Source organism: Apodemus sylvaticus, chromosome 15 (genome assembly GCF_947179515.1).
Source record: "Apodemus sylvaticus chromosome 15, mApoSyl1.1, whole genome shotgun sequence".
Classification (NCBI taxonomy): Eukaryota; Metazoa; Chordata; class Mammalia; order Rodentia; family Muridae; genus Apodemus; species Apodemus sylvaticus.
The window spans coordinates 56,289,783-56,313,804 of NC_067486.1; the positions used below are offsets into that span (position 1 = coordinate 56,289,783).

At 43.0% G+C, this 24,022-nt stretch overlaps 1 protein-coding gene and 1 non-coding gene across 6 annotated transcripts; both read left to right on the top strand.

The window, feature by feature from the left end:
* On the top strand, positions 1-24,020 carry Qtrt2 (queuine tRNA-ribosyltransferase accessory subunit 2). 5 transcript variants are annotated; one of them, XM_052158764.1, is made up of 10 exons: positions 1-92; positions 6,405-6,460; positions 8,728-8,948; positions 9,617-9,672; positions 11,975-12,051; positions 12,847-13,059; positions 16,891-17,090; positions 19,634-19,785; positions 21,211-21,328; positions 22,946-24,020. In XM_052158764.1, exons 3-10 carry the CDS (start codon positions 8,749-8,751, stop codon positions 23,175-23,177), a joined length of 1,248 nt encoding a protein of 415 aa, XP_052014724.1. In that variant the 5' UTR covers positions 1-92; positions 6,405-6,460; positions 8,728-8,748; the 3' UTR covers positions 23,178-24,020. The 5 variants fall into 5 exon arrangements, with proteins under 5 accessions (XP_052014724.1, XP_052014721.1, XP_052014723.1 ...); XM_052158763.1 differs by having other exon boundaries at positions 17-251; XM_052158759.1 differs by lacking the exon at positions 1-92 and adding an exon at positions 161-289.
* On the top strand, positions 3,017-3,149 carry LOC127666425 (small nucleolar RNA SNORA84). The gene has a single exon (XR_007973623.1). It is a non-coding gene; the product is annotated as a small nucleolar RNA SNORA84 (small nucleolar RNA).
* Positions 24,021-24,022: the final 2 nt, after the last annotated feature.

Below are 24,022 nucleotides of genomic sequence, written 5' to 3' on the forward strand. Positions count from 1 at the left end.
GTTTAGTGGGCCAAGAGTTCTGCGAGCCGGAACACGTGTAATCTCTTGCGAAGAGTTTAAGGGTCCAGAGGTTTCGGAGTTTTGTTATCACCGTGAGTGTTCCTTTTTGATTGCGTTGCAGTCTTGTTCCCACCTCGTCTTTACTTGGTTTCTTGTTGGTCTGGGCTTCTGCCAGCCCAGACTCACGGTGAGATTGCCGGTCACATCTCAGAACGAAAAAGGACCTCCTTTCTCCTGGCCTTTGCTGGAGGGTGAGCGTCTCAGCTGCAAGTTTTTCAGGATCTAGCAGGTACTTGGAAAGCTAAGGATAGTAAAGTCTAGGACTCCTGGGATGCTTAATAGGACCAAGAAAATTGAGCCCAAGTAGCCAAGCCTGCATGCTGTCAGGAACAGTTCACTGAAGGTGTATGTACTTTCAAGGTAGGGCAGAAATTCAGAACTGGGAGTTTTGGATCCGGCCACGTGTTGGCGATTCAGCTTACTGGCAAGATGGGATTGTACCTAAACCCCGGGAGTATTGTAATGATTGAAAATCAATGTGTGTAAAACATTCTGCCGGGAATCTAAACCAAACTCTAAACTGGTGGGAATATGTGCCCCATAGAGCTAGCATCTGCCCTCTAACTTGAGTGTGGACCAGTAAGAACGTGTGTTACATTCAGACATTTCTGAATGAAAAATAGGCACTCCTTCCAAAAGTTCAGAGTTCAGAGAAGTGCACATAATGCTGCGTGCACCCATTTTTGGAGAACAAGTGTGTTTAAATGTTTGGGTGAGTATGGAGAAAGGCTATTGATTTGGAAGAGCGAGATGGGAAAAGAACAAACTGTAGCAAAATGGGAACTATCACAGTTAATATGGAAACATTGCATTTGACAAAATTCAGTTTCTTTTAAGCCACTAGCCTATATTATAATCTCTAAAACTAGACGTCTATTATTTCAGTAGCAGCTCAGCCAGACTTATATAATTTCAGTCACAGCTCTGCCAGTTAATACTGGTGACTGTCTTAGTCACTGTTCTGTTGCTGTGAAGAGACACCATGACCAAAGCAACTGTTATAAAAGAAAATATTTAATTGAGGGCTTGCCTACAGTTTTAAGAGATTTAGTCCATTATTATCATAGCAGGAAGCATGTTGGTATGCAGGCAGACACTAGAGCAGTAGCTGAGAACTACGTCCTCATCTGTAGGCACAAAAAGGTTTGGCGTGTACTTCTGAAACCTAGAAGCCTACTCCTAGTGACACATTTCCTCCAACAAGTCCATGTCTCTCTCTCTCTCTCTCTCTCTCTCTCTCTCTCTCTTCTCTCTCTCTTTTCGAGACAGAGTTTCTCTGTATAGCCTAGGCTGTCCTGGAACTCATTCTGTAGACCAGGCTGGCCTCAAACTCAGAAATCCACCTGCCTCTGCCTTCCAAATGCTGGGATTAAAGGCGTGTACCACCACTGCCCGACTTTTGGTTTTTTCAAGACAGGGTTTCTCTGTGTAGCCCTAGCTGTTCTGGAACTCAGTTTGTAGACCAGGCTGGCCTCAAACTCAGAAATACGCCTGCCTCTGCCTTCCAAGTGCTAGGATTAAAGACATGCATCACCACTGCCCAGCAAGCCCCTGTCTCTCATCCTTCTAATCCTTTCAGATAGTACTACTCCCAGGTGACTAAGCATTCAAATACATGGGCCTATGGGGGACATTCTTATTCACACCACCACAATGACTTTATTAGCTTCACTTTACTAATTTATAAAATACAGGTGAATAGGGTCTATATTGTGTTTGTTATAAGGGTTAATAACAAGTTAATGTTGATGTATCAAGCATGGTAAGTTAAGTACCCAATAAATATAGCTACTATGATAGTTAGGCCTTTAGCATTAGCTTTTTTTGGTGTCTCATTCTGTAGCCCTGTGTGGCCTGAAACACACTCTATAGTCAGGCTGGCCTCAAAGTTACAGAGATTGCCAGCCTGTCTGCCTCCCAGGTGCTGGAATGAAATTACATTCTCTGTTGGATCCTTCCTTCTTTCCTTCCTTCCTTCTTTTCTTTGTTTCTTAAAGAGTTACTTTTTTGTGTATGAGTGTCTTTGCCTACATATGTACCACAAGTGTGCATGGTAACCTCAAATGAGAATAGGAAACCCAATTTTCTAGAACCAGAGTTACAGATATTGTAAACTGCCATGTGGTTACTAGGGACCAGACCTGGTTCCTCTACACAAATAGCAACTTATTATAACCACTGAGCCAGTTCCCAGACCTGCATTTTATATTTTTGATGTGCTTCATTGGTTTCTTCTTATTTATTTTCTTAAATTTTTATTGGATAACTGGAATTTTATTCAAATTTTATCTGTATTTCTTTCTAACAGGTTTGGATAGCCATTCCCTTGATGGCTGTTTCCAAACTCTTAACACATATGCCTAGTAAAGTTTAGTAACAATAGTGTAGCTCTCTTTCCTCTACCAATTAGGGTAAGAATTTTAAAATATTGTGGCGTCTGTCATTTCTGGTGCATTGCATTGTTTGGAAGGTCTTCATAGTTTCTTTCTATGTGTACATAATTGTTAACTTTTTATGGGGAAGGTGGGGGAGATATGAATATTTAATATTTACAAATATCTATAGTTCCCCTCCCCCAAGCTTGCTGCATTCGGTTATCAAATTTGGGACATCTGTCCATAAAGATAATCCATTCAAGGAACATTTAAAAATTCTTTCTCCATTGACAGAGGAAGGCAGATTGGCATTAGCAGTGTTGGGGCAGGGAGTTTGTGAGAAATACAAACTTGCTCACTGTTGTCAGTTTTCCATGCATCCTAAATGCAGGGGTCTTCCTTAGGACCCCTAAATACTTCATCTGTAGCCGTGAAAGGAAAAAGACAAGCCCAGCAATATAAGAGTAAGTGGAGGGGCGGGGCATGGCGACAGAAGCAGATGAAACCATTTGATGGTTCGTCTGCAAATTGAACTTTTTTGGGGTCAGTGATTACATCACTTCCTAATTATGTTCAGAAGCGCCCTGTGGTTGCTGGAGGCTGTTGTGCAGGTACAGCTTTCTAGTGGATATAATGGGCAAGAGAAACCCTTTGATTTATGCATGGGAGCTGTTTCTTCTCAGCAGCTGCTATAGCCCGGTCATTGGCACATTATTTAAAAAAACCAAACAGCTATGCTCATGAGTGTATATTTATTGAATACATTAATTCATAATAAAAAAACTTGTATAGAAAAAAGGTTACAATTAGAAAAATGTATTTAACATTGAACAATGATTGAGGCTAGGAAATATTGGTTCTTCCGAGCTCTGAAAAAAATGTTTTATGGTCGGGCGGTGGTGGCGCACGCCTGTAATCCCAACACTCTGGGAGGCAGAGGCAGGCAGATTTCTGAGTTCGAGGCCAGCCTGGTCTACAGCATGAGTTCTAGGACAGCCAGGGCTATACAGAGAAGCCTTGTCTTGAAAAAAATCCAAATCCAAAAAAAAAAAAAAAATGCTTTATGTTTTCAAATGTTGATTTCCAGCTAAGGCATATTTTCCAGGGACAGTAAAGGCGCTTGCCACCAAGCTTTAGGACTAGTGTTTGCTTTCTGAGGCAAACATGGTAGAAATAGCTGAGTTCTACAAGCTTTCCTCTAGCCTGCAATTTGAACTGTAGCATACGTATGCATGTTCATACACACACACACACACACACACGCAGGCACGCAAAATATAATAAAATAAATTTTAGTCTATTTTCTATTGCTGTCCATTTTTCTTTTTTATTTCTTGGGACAGACTCTCAGTGTGTAATCCAGGTTAGCCCTGACATCAGTATTCTTCTGTGTCAACCTGTGTCTGCAACTATAGTATTTACCATCACAACTGGTTTGTTTAGATTTCTCAATATTTACTCCATCATCACTAAATAGAATCAATGACAATGTGCAGTTCCTTTTCCATTGTTTTGTAAGATTGCCATTCAACAATTTGAATTGCCATAATCTGGGTGACTTACGACACCCCGGATAGCAGAATGTGGGTACACAGCCTCAAGACTCACAGTGTGGGCATCTCCCTCCAGCTCACAGAGAGGAGTCAGAATCCTAAGCTGAGGGTTTTAAATTTGACCTTTAAAATTCTGGGGAATTAGCCATCCCAACTAAAGAACTGTGTCACATAAGAAAACAATTCCTGTATCTCAGAACTGGTGGCTGATGTCTTCAAGGGACTAGCGTAATTGACTGCCAATCTCAACCCCATAGAGGGTCGCCCAATGAAGGTGAAGGGTCATATAAAAATTTTGCAACAGAAAGGGTTCTAAATATATAACAAAGAAAATTAAAGACAAATAATCCAAGATGCGCCCGCCAGCATGATGTTGTGGAGCATTGCCACAGTGTGGGTTTGGAAGGCACAGCTATACTTTGTCTGCCTGCACACCATGCGACTCAAGCCAGGAGTAATTCTGTATATGAAATAAACAAGCACATTCATTTACTAGTGTCCGAGGCTGCTTTAACCTTTCTCCGTGTGTGTGTGTGTGTGTGTGTGCGTGTATGTGTGTGCGCGCGCGTGCTCTCATGCATGCAGAGGCCTGAGGTTGATGTCAGGAATCCTTCTCCATCTTTCTACCTTATTCATTGAGGCAGGTTTCTCAGTCAAACCTTCAGTCCTCTGGTAGAGCTGGCCTCTCCAGCAAGCCTACTGAGGGCACTTTCTGATTTCTGAGGCTGGAGTTATAGGCAGGCTGTCATGCCCACCTGGCATTTACCTGGGTTCTGGAGCCAAACTCCTGCCTCCAGTGCAACCCAAGGTCTTTTACCGCTGAGGCATCTCCTCAGTCTCTTCAATCTTTAATAAATGGTAAAATTAGATGTGTACCAGACACATGCCTTAAATTTTCTTTATGATTTGCTATCAATGAATTTTGTTCTTATTATATGTACATAGGTTTTATGACAGTTTCTTTGGCAAAGGGGGTTGTGAATCAAAAATGTGTAGGCAGCTGCATTCCAGTGCTACGCAGCCTTACAGCGATGTGGCTCTGGCTAAGTGGGGAAGCTGTGTTTGCTTCAGTCACAGCTAGGCAGGAAAGGATGAGGGAGAATGTTCTCGGGGTTGAGTGATGGGCACTCTTAGACTTTCCCCTGGAGAAGAGTGAGTCTTGGAAGTCAAGAGTATAGGCTTCCAGATTTAAGTTCCTCTACATTTTTGTATGGTGCTTGATGGTTTTTTGAACATTACCTTGGAGAATGAATTTCTTTTTATTGAGAGAACTTATAATAGTTGCCTTTATGAAGATAATTATTACTTATTCTCTTTGCACCAGTTTTGTTTGTTTGATTAAACTTACTGTGTGGGTCTTCTGTAGGGCAATCAGGCGCTTACTGGCCCATTTTCCTTAATCTGATTCTGTTTGGTCTCCAATTTTAAAAATTGCTAAGACAGGTGGCTTAGTAGTCAAGAGCACTGACTGCTCTTCCAGAGGTCCTGAGTTCAATTCCCAGCACCCACATGGTGGCTCACAACCATGTGGAATGGGGTCTGGTGTCCTTAGAACCCAATTTCCGACCATTTCTGCAGTCGTCCTGTGCGTGCCTCTGCCATTCTGTTCCATGCATGTGTGCAAAAGGGGCTGCTTTTAATTCTAACTTCTACACATGACTGAAAATCCTGTGATGCTTGTCTTTCTGCATGTGACTTATTTTATATAACAGTGATCTCTAGTCCCATGCGTTTTCTTGAAGGTGACATGTAGGTTTTCCTGGGGTTGATAATGTATACTTTCTCTGTTCATTCTTACACTTTACCATTTAAATATTAGTTCAGATATTGCTTTGTGAAGGCTCTCATAACCTCTCTGAACTTAATTTAAAAACACAACTCGGGTACATTTAAACTCTTTACAGACCTTAAACAACTCAAGCAAGACATTTTCTGAAGGGGAAGAAACAGCAGGTTCTCGCTTCTAGAACTTTCTGAAGGAGCTCTTTACTGTAGTTTCTTCCCAGACTTTTACAGCTCTTAACTTTGTTCAGCGTGGCTTCAGAGCACTGCTGGTTTAGTTAAGGATGTCAAATGAGTTTTATCAGTAAGTAAGGACTATGAATCTGGTGTAAAACTTTCCTGGTTACAGTCTTATTAGCCCATAGTTACATTTTCATAATGTTGCAAGATGAATTCTCACCCTCTAATAGTTTAAATAACTTTCAACAAGGGTTTTACTTCTTTTATACTATTCACTGTATTCTAATAGTATTAATTTTTATATGATTAATATAAATGCTTATTGATAGATGAGAAAGTAAGTGGAGTTGAAACAATTGAGAATAAAGTTGAGATTGTGCTTGGAAAAGTTAGATAGTGTTTTGTACCCTTTCTTTTTATTATTTTGTTTCTTTTTTTTCTTTTTTCTTTTCAGAGCTGAGGACCGAATCCAGAGCCTTGCGCTTGCTAGGCAAGTGCTCTACCTCTGAGGTAAATCCGCAACCCTTTCTTTTTAAAGTAGTAGTTTAAGTCTTTTTCATACAGGGTATCTTGATTGTATTCCCAGCCTCCCACTACAATGTCTACCCCTCCCTGCTCTTCCCCCTCTTCCTTTACTCCACCCTAGGTTTTAAGGCAGGCTCCTTCCCTGCACGTGAGCTCCCTCACAGTCTAGGCTGGCAGGCCAGTGAGCTCCCTCCTCTGGCCCCACCCTACCCAGCTCTAGAGCCTTGGACACTCACGGACGTGCCTGACTTTTACATGGGCTCTGGGGAGCTGATCTCAGGCCTGCGTGGTACATGGCGAGTACTTGACCCATTGACTTTCAGCCCTTAAGAGCTATGACTTTTATCCTTCTTTATTTGTGTTTACTTGAAATGATGTTATAGTCAGAGGAAATTGACTTGTTTTCACAAACATTTGCACTAGGTTTTATAATTTCTGATATGTCTGAAGTCTCTTTGGAATATACAGAAGTTAATTATTCTGTCTAATATTATGACTATGATAATTGTCTTATTTAAATATAATAACTTTGGTCTTTAATTGTAATATTTGTGTTTTCAAATTCCTTTTTTACCAAATGTGAATGTTTGTTGATTTGGTCCTGTCTTTGTGCTTGTGTAGGGGTGGGTGTATATGTGTGTGTGTGCATGTGCGCGTGCTTCCTAATGGAGGTCAGAGGACAACATCTAATGGTAGTCATGAGGCCTGGACCACCTTTTTTGAGACAGGATTTTCCACTGATCTGGAGCTAGCAAGATTAGGCTAGGGTGGTTGGCCACCTAGCTCCCGGGGATCCATTCATGTTTGTTTCCTCGGACCTAGGATTACAAGCATGTCATTATAAGCCTAGCTTTTTAAAAAAAAATATGGATTGTGGTGATTCGGCTCAGGTCTTTATACTTGCAGGATATTATATATATATAAAAGACCTCTTTATATATATATTATATATATATATATATATATATATATATATATAAGACCTTTTGCCTACTGAACTATCTGTCCTATGTTGGGTTGTGTCTTAATAATTGTCTTTCTTTGAAAGCAGTGCTTTAGAATATAGTTATAGTTTATCATATAACTATAATAAATCATCTACTAATAAAACTCAGGGGAGGGGCTGAGGGAATGCTTCATTGTGCAAAGTGAGTTTGGATAGCCAGCACCCGCTTACTGCCTGGCACGGCTGCTAGGCACCTGTAACTCACCACTAGGGTGCTGAGATGGGCGGGTCCTAGGGAGCCAGGGACTTGCAAACCTCTGCCATGTATGCACTCATGGGAGTGAGCACTCACAGGAACACATGTGTACAAAGCCTCAGCTGGTCCAGTAGAGTTCCTAAAGGTCCTTGATGTAGGGCTGTAATGTAGTATTTATAACATGCTGATATGTCTGCGGACAGTTCAGTTTTAAAATGTGTGTTTGTATGTTGTGTACGTGTCCAGGTCCTGTGCCACATATATATGGAGGTCAGAGTACAGCTTTGTGGAGTCAGTTCTTTCCCTCCTTTCTGAGGGGGATCAAACTCAGGTTGACATATTTGGCAGCAAGCACCTTTCCTCACTGAGCCATCTCACCAGCCCTTCAGTGACATTCTGTAATGATCAGCCATGCCGGTTTATCAAACTGTGGTGCATTGTAAAAGCTCATCATTTTTACATTAAATACTAATTATTTAACAATATCCTACAAATAATGTTTTCTCTTGTTTTTCAAACCCTCTTGGTGTATGTATAGAAGTTAGAATATATTTTTTCCTTAAAACATTTGTCTTTCCCATTTTGAAATCACTTAGATCATTTATCAGCTCCTGCAGTTTCTCATCTAAATGGGGGTAAACTAGAATGTATATAATTCCACTTTGCAGATAATCTTTTATTTTATAGCCTTTGATGTATATCCATTATGCTGTTTTAGAATCTCTTTTATTGAATTTTTATTTGGAGGAGGAAAATAATTGCCTAATATTCTCAAATTGGAGAAGTGTTGTTAATAACATGTGCCCTAGGTGGTATGACCTTCCCTGTGCACGCTTTCAGAGCTGAGTGACCTTCACAATTCACCTTCTAGTTTTGTCCTTCATTTGTTTTCATCAGCTTCCAAGTGTGTGCACACGTCCTGATACCCAAGAAAGCTGTGAACCAGAGGTAGTGGACGTGTGGCTATTCACTTCTATGTACGCGGCTTTCTTTGCAAAGTACTTTAGATGTAAGGAACCTCCTTCTAATTTAATGCTGTTTTCCTCTCAGAGCCCAGAAGACTATCTGACGATGAAGCTGAACCTCGTCAAAGTTGTTAATGGCTGTCGCCTAGGAAACATACACAACCTGGGCAAAGCCGGCGACTGCACGGTGGATATTCCAGGGTGTCTTCTCTACACCAGGACTGGCTCTGTCCCCCACCTGACACATCAGACTCTGCGTAATGTGCACGGGGTCCCAGCCATAGCCCAGCTCACACTGTCATCCCTGTGAGTGCTGAACCTAGTAGGCAGTATCCAGCCTTAGCCGTGGTGTAGCACACAGGAAGCTGTCCTCTCTCTTGTGCATAATGTGTAGATTAAGAATGAAGTCAGAAGAGAAGTGTGAGATACTATACAACCTTTGGTCCTAACCTGGAACCAAAGGCAAGACCTGTGTGTTAGCAGTGCTTTACATTTCCTTCCAACTCTAGGCCCTTTCTGTTGCCTGCCCCCTCTACCCCCCGCCCCGTACCATCCCATCCCGTACCCGTAGTTACTGGTACAGCTTTATGAAACAAGATGGACGCAAATCGTTTTAAGTACAAACTAACTTTATATTTAGTGGAAGATTTTGCTGTATGTCCAAGTAACTTAAGTATTGTCTTGATGGTGATTTTAAAGGGGCAAGAAAGGGGAAGAGAACCAATGTTCAGAGCAGTTGGGTTTTGTCAGTTTTCCTTCTCATGCACCACTGGCAAATTGCATACCTTCATTTTCACTAACGACGAACCCAGCCCTGCCGGTCGAGCATTTCCAACAGTGATGTGCTTTGCTGTTGAGGATGGCATTTACCCTCATGTGGCTTATTTGGGTGCGGAGAAGAGGGTTTCAGGCGCTGTAGAAAAGCTAAAGAATGGTGCCTTGCCGTGCCATGCATTTTCCTGGTTTTCTTACAGAGCAGAACATCATGAAGTCTTGGCAGAATATAAGAAAGGAGTTGGAAGCTTTATAGGTAAAGACTATTTAAATTACATGCATGTGTAATTTGTGACATGTTAATTTAGATTTTGAAAGTCTCATATATTTATTTCTCCTCTTCCACCACCACTCCTTCTCTCCTTCTTCCTCCTGCTCTTCCTCTTCCTCCTCCTTTGCTTTGGGGCATCTAAGAAAGAAGCATTGGGAACTGAAGGTTCATTGGGTAACATGGCCCTGGTTGCTTTGCAAGGTCAAGGTTCCATAATATATCATGACAAACCCCCGGGGGGCTGTAACCTTCTCTGGGTCTGTGTGAAGTCAGGCCATAGTGACCAGGTGTGGGGCCAGCGCTGCACTCTGTGCAGAGATCAGGGCAGAGGCTATAGGCTGTTCACACTCCACAACTGTCTCCTCATCAGGAGCCTCATTCATAGAGAAGAAGATGAAGAGTGTGTTCCAGAAGGAAGACGCTGTGTGCAGATGTTCTGTTGCCCATTTAGTGAGAGGAAACCCTCAGCGGTAGCAGCTACAGGACCAGGTGTCCATGGACCGCTTTCTCTCAGTTTCCTCCCCAGCCCACCCCCAGAACTTGGGCCTCGTTAAGTCAATTACCCCTGAGGCTGTAGTCATTCATTCTTCTTCGTTAGAAACTGCGTGATGCCTCACTGGTTCAGAGGAGGAGAGTGTGAAATCTCAGTCCCTTCAGTTGAGAACAGTTTTAATCACCAGCTTTAAAAATCTACAAGCCTTTCATTAAGTGCCCGTGGCTAGCATGCACTTTCTAGAGATAATTGTAATAACTGAAACTTAGCAAATAAGGTAGAACACTGTAAACGGTTTAACATTTTTAAATTTGTTTTTGTGTTTTTTTTTTTAAAAGTGGAATCCTATAGGAAATGTAGGGTATCAAATGAAATTTATATATGAATTGCTGGTCATTTTTTAAATGTTTATTTTATTTTATGTGTCTGAATGTTTTGTCTGCGTGTGTATATGTGTGCCATGTGTAATGCCCGGTGCCCAAAGAAGTGGGAAGGGGGTGTTAGACTCCGTGGAACCAGAGCTACAGGAGGCTGTGAACCACCGTGTTCATACTGGGAACTGAGCCCAGGTGTCTGCGAGAGCAGCCAGGCCTCTTCACTTTGAACCATCTCTCCAGCCCCTGGTTTACTAATCATTTTATAGGATTTTTTTTTTAAAGTTTTAAAATTATTTTCTTTTTGATTTAAAAAATCTACAAAACCGTCATCTTGGGTCCATCCTGGATACTGTGAGGTTGTCACAGTAGAGCAGTGGTTCTCAGCCTTCCTGATGCTGCAGTCCTTTAATACAGTTCCTCATGTTGTGGTGACCCCACCCATAAAGTTACTTTGTTCTTATTTTAGAACTGTAATTTTGCTACTGTTATTAATTATAACAGTAAATATCTAATACACGGAATATCTAATAAGTAACCCTGTGAAAGGGTTATATGACCCTGCTTCAGTATTTCTGGTGTGTTATCAATCACAGCTCCTTCCTCAGCTCCAGCTGACCAGAACCACAGATCCTCAGTTCTAAATATTATAACAGTGGTCCTGATAGTGTCTTCTAAGGACCCCGAAACTTCACAAACCAGGCCTCCACTGTCTGCCTGGTCTCAGCACTACCTCTTACAGTCTCACAACAGCTCAATAAAGTCCAAGCTTTCTAGCTCAGAGTTCCATAATTTCCTCAATGCTCCCCAGAACAACACGGTCGGGTCTGTCACAGCAGTATCCCCTGAACCTATTGCCGACTTAAGCTTTCTAGCTCAGAGTTCCATAATTTCCTCAATGCTCCCCAGAACAACACGGTCGGGTCTGTCACAGCAGTATCCCCTGAACCTATTGCCGACTTCTGTCTTAGGGCTTCTGTTCCCATAATGAAGATGGTTACCAAAGTAGCTCGTGGTGGAAGGGTTTATTAAAGGCTTATGGATCCCCACAAAAACTGATGCAGAGGCCCCAGGAACAGTGACCTGCTCACCCTATAGAACCCAGGGCCATCATCAGTCATTAATGAAGAAAATGCCCCACAGATTTGTCTCCAGGCCAGTCTCATGGAAGCAGTTTCTCGGTTGAATTTTCTCTTCTTAGGTGTGTCTAGGTGTGTGTTATGTCAACCCAGGATGAATCTTTGCATTTAGTTCTTTTAGGTTGGAAGGTCTCATGTCATTTTGTTCCTCTTCACAGGCCTTCTGTAAGTCCAGGCTTGGGTACCAGCTGTTAGCTGAGATCAGAGTTGCTGTATCTACCAGCACGTGCTGGGAAGCTTTCCCTAGAGCACTCTCAACAGTTCTTTCTGTGTCTATACAGGCATGCCAGACTTGCTCTTCTATTGTTCCCTGCACGATCCAGTCAGCCCCGGCCCAGCTGGTTATGTAACAAATAAGGTATGTTCTCAGGAGGACCCTCAGGATTGCAGTCTTGTCCCGGGAAGCCTGGTTATGGTGACTCTCAAGTGCCTCCCCCCATGGCTGTGGTGATTCCTAAGATTTAGGAGGGCTGCTTGAAGAGGAGTTAAGTTCAGGAACAGATCCTCAGCATTTTAATGTTGTGGGAAAAATGTAGATGGTGGAGGGAGGTCAAGTTTCCACCAGGAAAAGTCTGAGGAGAGTAAGCAAAGCCTGAATACGGGCGCTTTGTGTGCAGCACTACTCTGGGAAGCGCAGCAAAGCTGCTCCGGAGTCATCACAGATGTGTCCAGATGTGTCAGTCAGTGTTGCTGCTAGATCAGAAGCCACAAAGCTTAGATCTCTAGCCAGAGGTTGCAGGGAGGAGTCGGGCCACAAACTCACAGAAATCCTCCTGCCTCTGCCTCCTCAGTGCTGGGATCAAAGGTGTGTGCCACCACCACCCAGTTTTCAATTGTGCTTCTTACTTAAGGATTTTTATTTTTAATTTGAATTTTTAAAAATAGTATGTTTTACTATTCGTATAAATACAAATCACTGTAAGAACTTAGTGGAGGGAACAGTGAACTCTGTCTAGGAAATCTGAGTTGAACACTTCAGAGCAGGTAACATTTAAACTCAGGACATTCAGTTCATTTGGACTACAGTGAATCCTAAATCACATCTAGGGTTTTGAATTGACACTTCTCTCCAGTCGTTAGAAATTACTGTGCACCATTGTGTGATGTCCTTTTTATTTTCATGTTTCTCTTGTTTATTCCTCCTCTCTTGCAGTCTGTGTCTGTGTGGGGTTTTGGAGGTCGAGTGGAAATGACCGTTTCCAAGTTCATGGCGATTCAGGAGGCCCTGCAGCCAGATTGGTTCCAGTGTCTCTCGGATGGAGAGGCATCTTGTGCAGAAGCAACATCCGTAAAAAGGGCCAGGAAGTCTGTGGACCGCTCGCTTCTGTTCCTGGACAGCTGTCTGCGACTACAGGAAGAGTCTGAGGTGAGGCTGCCCGCTAGATAGTGGTGGAGACACTCGCTCGCTCGCTCACCTCCCTTCTGCGGCTGTTCCCCGCCCACTTCTCAGTTCCTGAGTCTCTGCTTTACGTGTTGCTCTTTTCTTTGCTGAACCTCAGGAAGTTGGCTTCGCTGGGATTCCATCTTAGGCTCTTTCGTCCCCAAGCTACCTTCCCTTAGTTATTTTTATTTTTTTAAAGGTTTTCTTTTCATTTTATGTATATGAGTACACTGTAGCTGTCTTCAGACCCACCAGTAGAGGGCATCAGATCCCATTACAGATGTTTGTGAGCACAATGTGGTTGCTGAGAATTGAACTCAGAACCTCTGGGAAGAGAAGTAAGTGCTCTTAACTGCTGAGCATGTCTCCAGCACCACCTTCCCTTAGTTTTAATTATTTGGTGAATAATTTTGAAAATGTATGTAGTGTCAATTTCCTTTTACTTACCTTGAGAGTTAGAACTGAACATACCGGGCTGTGACCAAGTCGTGGCTGTAGACTGTCCATCAGGCTCTGAACTCCTGGTCTCATCTCCTCACATCTCCTCATCCCCAGTACTTCACCTCAGCTTACAGCACTTACCAGATTCCAGAGCCCAGGAATAGAGACTTTTTAAGACTTACTGACCATGCGCCTTTTCTACCCAATTGTATATTCCTGCCTGACTCCATGTCTTTAAACACAACTTGAGTCTGCCTCTTCCCGCTTCCTGTTGAGCCCGAGCTCTCAAGTCGGTGGTTATCTTTGAGCTGCTTTAGCTTCTTTCATCGTTCTCAGTTCTGCCTAACTGGTCTTCACCTCTGCTTTCCAAGGATCACTGTGAAGCACAGATGTGAGCCCACCGTATGCTTTCCTGGAGAAGTCAGTGATTCTCCACGTCAGCTCTCATAGCCTGCTGTGCCTGGCACGCCCCTGTTTATTCTGGACAGCCTTTTCCCACAACTGGCAGTCTAGCCTTTCTGAAGTATTTTGCAGTTTAAATTTACAGGTATATTTCCTCTTTTGCCTCTCTTAGGTTCATTTCACCAACTTATGAAACCGTCCCTGACACTTTTGGGAAGACCCCGTCATCTTTGGCTGCTCTTTTAATTTATATGTGCTGTCAGACGGCCCGGGCCATACTTCTGTACACTGACTTCTCACATTTGCTTTTAAGCTGTGGTGTCCATAGCTCGGGTTTTTGTACCTTATTAGATGTCAGAGTGTCTGACAGATATAAGCCAGGAGTGAAGGGTTTGAGGTACCGAAGAGGAAGCTGTGAGGTAAAGCATTGGTGAAGGATGCTCTCCTTAGAGAGCAGAGAGGCGAGGAAGCAAAGGTAGTGCTCTGTGATTGATAGTCCTGTGAGGGGTGGGCCTCTGCAGTTGTCTACGTCCTGCTTTTTGGACACTTCTTCCTCTTTTTAGGTAACGAATGTCTTTTGTTGTTGTTCTTTGTTTTGTTGTTGTTTCTTTGGTTCTGTGTGTCTGTGTATGTTGTGTGTGTGTGTGTGTGTGAGACAAGGTTTCCCTGCAGCCCTGGCTGTCCTTGAGCTTGCTCTGAATCCCAGACTGGCCTCAAACTCAGAGATCTGCCTGCCTCCTGAGTGTTGGGATTAAAGACTTGATCCACCACTGCTCAGCTATAGATCTTGTTCTTAATACTATTCAGTACTAAAGCTCTCCATTCTGCTTTGGTCATCTTTTTCTCCCACAAATAATCACTAGGTTGAGGGTGGTAGGTGGTTTCTTCTGGGGTGTTGGAGCCATGCCAGGGCTATAGGAAGAGAGTGATGTGTTGGTCATGTACTCTGAGGAAGCGAGAGGGGCATGTGATGGCGTCCTCGGCATCGGCTGAAGTAGTGTGGGCACTCTGACTTATGTCACACATACCTATAACTTGCTGTTTGTGTAGTGGCTAAAAGTCGCCATTTGTACGTCCCAGCAATACTCAGATTTAGAGTACTCGGAGCAGAATAATCATCACATCCTTCACTGTTCTGGAATTACTTCCGGACTTTGCTTTTCGGCACCGTCTCCTTTGACTTCTAAAACAATAGGGTTGATCCTACCCCTGTCCTGTCAGATGTTGCCTTTTCTCTTCATCACACCAGCACTGCCTGCGTCCAGGTCCTGTCATCCTTACCAAGATTAGGAAAGCTGTCTGTACCCTATCCTTAGCCATAATTATCCCTAAATGATTCTACACTAAACAAATGGTCTGGTTGTCCTTGTGTTTACGTTAAGGAGCCCCCTCACAGCACCCCAGATTCCTTCCCCATAGAGCCACTTGTGATTTGTGTGTCTCCTGCAAGGCTCATCTTCACAGTCACTTATGTGTATTCAGTTCATAGACAGGCATGTCTGCAGTCCATTAATGTAGTCGTGTGCTCAGCATCAGAGCCTGTATTAGTAGTTCTCCTTTGTTCTTTCTAAACAGCTGTTTAGGAAACTGCACTGTTCTTGCTTTAATCTCTCAGTTAGGTCTTTCATTATTCTATACATCTTTGTAAACATACCTTGATACATATGAATCAGTATATTTAGAAGAGAGCTTAGTAGTGAAATTTTATGACTCAAAGATAAAAGCTTTGGCATTTTGATAAACACTGCCTACTTGCCCCCATTATACTTTCTCTGTTGCTGTGACAAAACATCACTAAGGCACCTTACAAAAGAAAGCATTTAATCAGCCTTACTGTTTGAGAGTTCCCTGATGGCGTGGTGGCAGGAACAGCTGAGAACACATATCTTGATGTGCAAACAAGAGGCACTGAGAACATACTGAGGATGGCCTGGGCTTTTGAAACTTTAAACCCACTCCCAGTGACACACTTCCTCCAACAAGGCCACACTTCCCAGCCCTTCCCAAACTGCCACTCAGTGTGAACCAAGTATTCAGATGCCTGAGAGTTATGGGGGACAGCTCATTCAAACCACCACCACCTCCTGCCTGAGCGCTGAAGTAAATTTTGCTCTGGTTGTCTGGGTATAGAAATGCTATTTCCCCACAATTGACTCACTGTGTCGGCTCCGTTAAGTGGTTTGATACTGAGGTGAAGCTCTCCTTATTCTCTGCCTGCGTTTCATATCTAGTGACTCAGGAGCTCTGGGTATGCAGAGCACCCACATTTATTTTTCTGAATTTTATTCTTTTAGGTTCTATCTAGTTTTTTTTGGGGGGGGGTGTCATTTTTTTTCCCAAGAAGTTTCTGGAGCTTTTTCTGTTGTATAGCTATTTATTTCTCCAAAGAATAAGTTTTCTTCCTGTGCTATGGTATGTTGCATGCCATAACCTTAAAAAGGTATGAGGTTTTCTGTTTATGCAGGTCAGCCATTTCCTAGCCTTTGACTTGCCTAGGAAGGCTCTCCTTATACACAGACAATAAAAAGTAAAAAATCCAATAGTCACTAATATTTATGATGATTTTTTATGTTTTGATACTAGTTTTTATTTGGTTCTTTGAAGATGGGAGCAGGTAGCTTTACTGTGTAGTCAGCTGTTACAGCTTGACTGCCTCTTAAGATCCTAACATTGCCTGTAGCTGAGAGATGGGGTTACTTCAAGCAGGCCTGGTGAGTCCTTCAAACTAAAGCTCTCATTTTTCTTTTGTACCTTCTCAGAGAACATTTAGTATTAAGGCAGACAGAACATGCTGTTTTTACAATGTGTTCTTTACAGCCTTAGCAGTTCTTTGGGTGCACCATTCCCCATAGACATTTTACCTGTAACATCTTCAGTGAGCTCTTTCTGTCCATTGGACTTCCATGAAAAGTTCATGAAAACACAAAGTCTCAGGTTTTTGCAATGGTTAAAAGCATTCAATTCTTTTCTCAGGTCCTTCAGAAAAGTGTGATCATTGGAGTGATTGAAGGTGGAGATGTGATGGAAGAGAGGTTGAGGTCGGCACGAGAGACAGCCAAGCGACCCGTTGGGGGCTTCCTGCTGGACGGCTTTCAAGGGAATCCAGCAGTCACAGAAAGCAGGCTGTGCTTGCTGTCCTCAGTCACTGCAGAGCTACCAGAGGACAAACCAAGGCCAGTGCTGGATTTGGGATGCAGGCCAGCCTTGTGGGAGGTGGGCAGAGGTGCTGGTGACAGTGTGATGCAGGGTCTCCTCAGGGTGTCCCTTCCATGTCTTTATTATGTCCTTCCTGTTTTATTCTTGGCCAGCTGGGAAATTTCCATCGAGGCTGCTACCCTGGTTTCAGAATGCAGAGGGGGATAAATTGGCATGGATTCATTTATTTAATCCTCATAACTGAGGGCAAATGTTACCCTCAGTTCTCTCATTCTTCCTTCCTGGAGACAAAAGTAAGGTCATGTTTGCATTCTAGTGTAAATCAAGGCCTGTGGGTATCTGAGGTGCCCGGTGGGATGAGGATGTCCTCAGTTAATAAGAACCCTCAACAAGTCTGCTTTTGTGACAGGTAGTGAGTGGTGTTGCTTTGTTCTGTTTGCTCTTCTAATTGGTGTGACTAGTGGGGCTGGTCTTCTGTTTATGTAAGAGTACTGTAGTGGTAACGAGAGATGATCCCTAAATTCTGGAACTGATGTCACACTAGTACCTAAGTTTTCTTTTCTTAATGTATTTATACTTCTGTGGAGTCTTGTGTATTCCAAGCTGGCCTCCAACCTGCCTCCAACCTCTGCCTCCCAAGAGCTGGGACTATAGGTGTGTGCTTGCTCCTCATCTGTACAGTGCTGGGCATGGAGCACACAGTGTGGTGCATGCTCGGCACGCCAGGCCCAGAAAGCTCACTCCTGGGGAACCTGAAAGCCGTCTCCTTGAAGGCTGGAAGAGTGGGAGCACGATGTTGGTCAGCGAATGATAGTTACAGTCAGAGGAGGAGGAGCACATTAGGGGGTCTCTTGTGCAGTCTGAAGGCGGTTCCTGGTGATGATGATGTAGTAAAAACTGAACAGAATGGGAATTAAGTATTGTCACAAGAAAAATAGTAATTGTGTGAGATAACGCATTCATTATTTGGCTGCATTTACCCCTTCGTAGTGTACACAGACTCCAAAAAGACATTGTTTATGCAGTGGTGGTGCACACCTTTAATCCCAGCATTTGGGAGGCAGAGACAGGTAGATTTCTGAGTTCGAGGCCAAAAAATAAAAGAAAGAAAGAAAAGAAAAAGAAAAACACATTGTTTGTGAAAAGTACATATAATCTTATAAGTAAAAAAAAAAAGAGATTTTCAGTCTTTTTATCCTTAATGTGAATATTCTTGGCTTTTTACCTGTAATATATTGAGAAACTTGGCTCTGAGATGCTACTTTGTTCTCAAGGGCTATTATTAGACAGGACATGTGAAATCTTAACTACTTTTTGAAAGCCAGACAAAATTACATGCAATGAAGTACACGTATCTTAGAGATAGCTTAGAGAATCATACTTGCGCAGACTGGCTGTGAAGAGGCCCTAGAACAGGGTCCTGCAGCCCCTCCCTCAGCACCCCCCCTCACACACACACACAGACACACGCACACACCAGTGTGTGTGTCACCCCTTTCCCGTGCCCATTCTCTGTGCTACAGATGAACAGCTCAGCGTGAGCTCTTCTAGTCCTTTTCTGGACTTTCTTGTGCTAAGTGTTCGCAGATGTCTCTTTCTGAATTTGAAAGCTGGGATTGTTTTTCTCTAAGTGTGTAGAAATGCCAGCTTCAGTTGGAGTGGAGTTCTAAAACCTCACAGGAATTGAAGGCGGCTGTAGTCAGGAAAGCTGGCATACACTTAAGGGTTCCGCTTGTTTAATATTACATAAGTCCTTTTTTAAAAAGTCCTTTAAAGAATCACAAAGTATGAAAGCTTTTCTCCTCTAATTCATGAAAAGGGCTATAGGTAGAAAAGCAAACATGGAAATAAATAGTTGCAGCCAGGAAGTCCTCATGCTGTCCCTCTCCGTGTCTTGTTTTCATGGCAAAACCTGCTGGAAAGTTATTAATGCTCCAGATGCCTGAGCCCTTGCCTCGGCAGACACCATTTCATTTCCTCGTGCAGACTTCTCATTAACAAAGAAAATACGAAGAAAGCCAGCTAGACTCTTAGATCCTGGAGTCAGTACTGAAATTCTGAGAGCAAGATGAACTATCTATTAAATGAGTCTGCAAAGTACAGTAAAAGGGGGGTTAGTCAATGGTGAAATGAGCGAATTGTGTTCTTTTAAAATGTCTGTGCAGTGTTTAGATGGGTTGTAAAGTTGAGTCTGTGACCGTGGAGTGGATCAGAAAGATGGGAATAGAAATTATTAGAAGTGAGACACCGTTAGCTTTTCTCCTGCCCCTCCTGATGAGTCTGTGGAGATCTTTATCTGTTTTGAAGCGAGACGATGACAATCAGGATGTACAGGAGCTGCCCAAACAACACAGCAGCTCAGTAACCAGCCTGCCTGGTGTCAAGCTCATGTGGCTTTCCTTCAAGCCCTGAGCCCTGCCTCACACCGTGGCCTACACCTGCTACCCTGAGCTTGGGTCATGTTGTTTGTGTGGTTGTTTAGTATTCTGTTGACTTGGAAGCATCCTCTGCGTTTATTCCGCCTCTGCCTCATGTCGCTGGTCCCGACTTGCTTCTACAGGCTCATCTGTGGTGTCAGCCGGCCAGATGAAGTGATCGAATGCATTGAAAGAGGAGTGGACCTGTTTGAGAGTTTCTTCCCATATCAAGTGACCGAGCGGGGCTGTGCCCTGACTTTCACATTTGATTGCCTGCTGAATCCTGAGGAGAAATGTGAGTCTTCTGAAGTTTCCCTAACTCTTATCTTTCATTTCTCCTGTTTCCTATGAATTTTTCCCCAAGTCACGAGACAGAAATGTATACACAGAGAACCAGCCTTTCATAAGGGTCATTCTTGATTTCTCTTTGTGATCCCTGGGATGTTGGCACCTAGAGCAAGGAACTCAATACTGTATGTGTAGGTCATCAATATTTGGATGTGATTTTTATAGTGAACAAAAACAAGACCTCCTCTGTTCATAGCCTGACAAAAAGAAAATTCAGAGTGAATTGTGATGAAAATCTACGGAAAGGAAACCTTTGAACAGCTTAGTAGAAGTCAGTTTGTTTTTATCCACAAAAGAATTCTTGTCTCCCTTTTGCTAGCCCCATGCAATTAACTCACAGGGAGACTCGCTGTCGTCGGGTCCTTGGGTTGCCTTTTGCTTTTTTGGGTTGTTTTTTTCATACTGAGATATAAAAGCTACTTTCTTCTGCTAATATTGCTTTGAAGCACTGCCATTTTCTTTTAATGTTTAGTTATTTCAAAGTCAAGACAGGCAGTGTCAGATTCTGACACATAAATGGTAGAGGGAAGGAAGGCAGGCAGGGACACTGACCAGCCAGGCCCCATGAAGCGTGACTGGAGGATTGCAGAGGAAGGCCTCCTCCTCAGAACTTCCCTCATTTTCTTTACAACTCTTTAATCACGTCTCTGTCTGTGTGTACTAGAAAATCTGTGGAATGTTACCTAGTGAAGATTTTAAAGAACAGTGTCAGCTCTTCCCCTAAGGGACGAGGATTTTCCAGATGCAGGGAGGGCTTCATTATGCTCCGTCTCAGCACACGGTTCATGGGGACAGTTCCACAGCACTGTGTCACTTACTGAGATTACCCTTCTAGAAACATCTGTTCCATTTGGGTCCACACTGATTGCTGTCACTTCTTTTCTGGAGACCCTTTTACTTTGCTGGTCTTCCTCATGCAGTTAGGGGACTGTTCCTCCATTAAGCTAGGACCTCAAGGCTATAGGGTGGGTTCCTTAGCCAGAGTCTCCATGAAAGACATAATTAAAACCATGCTCTACATTAATCTACTTGGAATATGGGCTGTCATGAAGTCCAGCTTAGTTACATGTCCATCGTGATAAGTCATAGTGATAACCCCCACTCATTTTTTTAATCATTCTTTTATGGCAAAATTCTATTGTCATGTACTTAGGTCCATGATTAGCTTGGGCTTGGTTAGATTTCATCGGTGATAGTCGTGGCCATCCAGGAATGTACTACTATTTATTTTTTCTTAGGTGATTTCCTGAGGATAATTCTAGCAATGGAGTTACAGGGTTAAAGGTTGTAAAATTATAACGAGAATAAAATTTTTCTAGTGTTCACTCCTTATCTGATTTTAATTCAAGCCTTTTTATTGGTTTTTCTTCAGTATTGCAACAAAATGGAATCCAAGAAGAAATAAAATGCTTGGATCAAATAAAGAAAACTGAAGCAACTGGGTGCAACCAAGAGATGACTTCACTTGAAATTAATCTGAAGGAGAAAAAGTAAGACATTTTTTGAAGTTTAGGTTTTGATTTCTGACTTTTTAATTTCAGTCTGTCTTAAGTTTATGTAACTGTTCCCTTTTCAGTTTATGACTTCATAAAATATTTATAGTTGGACATTACTTAGGCCTTCTCAAATATGGTTCCAGAAAACCTTTTTTTTCCTTCTGTGGATGCCTTTGGGTACTTCATCTTGTCAGGACATTAAGCTAGATAACTATTGCTTTAGAATAGCTTTCAGAAAGTGACCACTCCGTTGCTGGAAGTTTTTATTCTTACTTTTTGATAAGGACAGAACAACATAAGGATTGCAAAGTCAAAGACGGTAGAGCTTATACATTGAGAAGAGCTAAAGTCCCCTTAACTATATACAGGTTACAAATCAGGTATCAATGAAGGATGAACTGAGGGGCATGATGGGTACACCTTTAATCCCAGCACTTAGGTAGAGGCAGGAGATCTGAGAGTTTGAGATCAGCCTGATCTATATAGCAAGTTCCAGGCTAGCTGGAGCTGTATAGGAAATCTTGTCTCAAAAACAAAACAAAAAGAAGGGTGAACTGAGTTGTCCTGTAACTTTGATTTGACCAGAAGTGGTATCCACCAGCCTCAGAGCGTGTTCTCTCTATACGCAAAGCACTGATGTGTTAGGTTTATATAAGGAGATATTTTAGGGCTTCTGACGTATTTATGGTTGCATAGTAATGGTATAGACCTAAGAACTTATGAAAGAATGTAAAACTCATACTTCTTATTTACAGCCTATTGTTCCTTGATTGTGTGTCTGAAGTGGTAATATCTACATCATTTAATATTTTTTTGAAAGTTGACAAGACTATTCTTTCAAACAAATATTAGGGTAATATGCATGTTTACTACTAAACTAACTTTTGAATTGTAGCTCTAACTGGAATTGTTGTATGCTTATTCTTAGTGCTAGGTTGAAATTTTGGGGACAAATCTTAGTACTGTATTCGACTCTGATCTCAGAAAAGTCACAACCTTAGAAGGTGATAAAAGGTAACATAAAATAAGATTAGTTTGCAGCCATCAGTGTTAATCCTTGTAGCTCATTTAATAACCCTTACAATATAGTTAAGTAGGCTGTTAGTATCTTCTAGTAATAAATGAGAAACACATGCACAGGTGGCTGTTTACAGGCATGCTCAGTTGACTTATAGAGCCCAGACCCAATTCCCCAGGCAAGGCTCCCCGCAAGAGCCTTCCGTCTGAGTATATAGTAGTTAGGAGTCTACATCCAAGAGGAGATGTCAGTTGGCTAAGACAGTACATGTGTGTGAGCTTCGTAAGCCTCCGATTCTTATGGAAAGTGTGCCTTGCTGTTAATGCTAGTGCTCAGGAGTGGGTTCACCAGAGAAGAGCATTTCCTAATATCATGTGCCTTTGCACTGGCTCTGGCAATGCTCCGGGTAGATGAATGACCATTGTGGATTTCTTAGCCTCCAGATTTGTTAGGTTGTGTCTGTCAGAGCACCCCTTGAGCCTTGTCCAAAAGGCTCTTACTGCCAGTGGTATCGTCTCCAGTAGAATAGGTAGCCTGGGTTCTAGATTTCGTATAGTCTTCACTTCCTTGTTCTCTTGGACTTCTTCTCACAGGTACCAGGAAGACTTTGGCCCACTCGTAAGAGGGTGCTCCTGTTACTGCTGTAAGAACCACACGCGTGCCTATGTCCACCATCTGCTGGTGACTAATGAACTCCTGGCCGGTGTCCTGCTTATGACGCACAACTTTGAGCACTACTTCAGATTTTTCTGCTCCATCCGAGAAGCACTAAAGAATGACACACTGGCACAGCTGAAAGAACTCATCCGCAGACAGATGTCTTGAGAACTGGAAAATGCAAGCCTGTCGTCTCCAAAAACAGTGAAGTGGCAGAGATCTGAGCTTTCAGCGGGCATGGTGGTACCAAAGAGCATCTGCCCCGCACTGCCCACAGGAGTGTGGAGGAAGGCCTTCTGCACACGTCCTGGACCAGATTGATCAGAACTGTGACTTTAGATTTTTCTAGGTTTATTCTACTAGTGGGTAGATTTCTTTAGCTGAAGACAAATGTGTTGTGTGTGAGAGAGCCTTGGAAGGATCTGAAGTTCTAGAAAGCACTGAGATGGGTGAGGCACGAGTGGAGAGGACTCTCATAGCTGGAGCACAGCTGTTCCCTGGAGAAGTCTAGCGAGTCCACAGGTTTTTGTTTCTCCTCAGGCTCCCAGGGGCTCTGGGGCATACTTTTGTCTTCAGGGCCACCACAGCAGGACAGTCACTCAGGGCTCTCCTGCCTTGACCATGCTCATGTCTCCAAGGAATCTGGGGCTCAAATCGTGCTTTTGTGATCCGTTGGCTTCATCTGGCTACAAGTCTCTTTGTGACCTGTCTTCTGAAAGCCACCATACTTGCCTGTTAGGAACCAAATGTTGCCTGGCTGCTTTATCTGATTGTGCAGATCCAGCATAGCCTGCGTCAGACTCATAAACCGTCTGTGATGACTAGCTCTGTCACCGGGGGAGATTCCTTTGCTGTGTGTTTATGTGGCCAGAATCCTGGCCTGACAGCAGATCAATTTCCAGTCTACTCAGCTGTAAGCTCAGGCAAATCCTCACTTTTTCTGTGCCTGTTCCCTCCTGAGTAACCGGGGACAGGCGCAGCAGGAGGAGGGAAAACGTTGAGACTCCCCGTCC

Excerpts from the sequence above, each read along its gene's own strand:
- Qtrt2 (XM_052158764.1), top strand. The coding sequence starts at position 8,749 with ATGAAGCTGAACCTCGTCAAAGTTGTTAATGGCTGTCGCCTAGGAAAC. Across the intron at positions 9,673-11,974 it reads AGGAGTTGGAAGCTTTATAG|GCATGCCAGACTTGCTCTTC; the intron begins GTAAAGACTATT and ends GTGTCTATACAG. Across the intron at positions 21,329-22,945 it reads ATTAATCTGAAGGAGAAAAA|GTACCAGGAAGACTTTGGCC; the intron begins GTAAGACATTTT and ends TTCTTCTCACAG.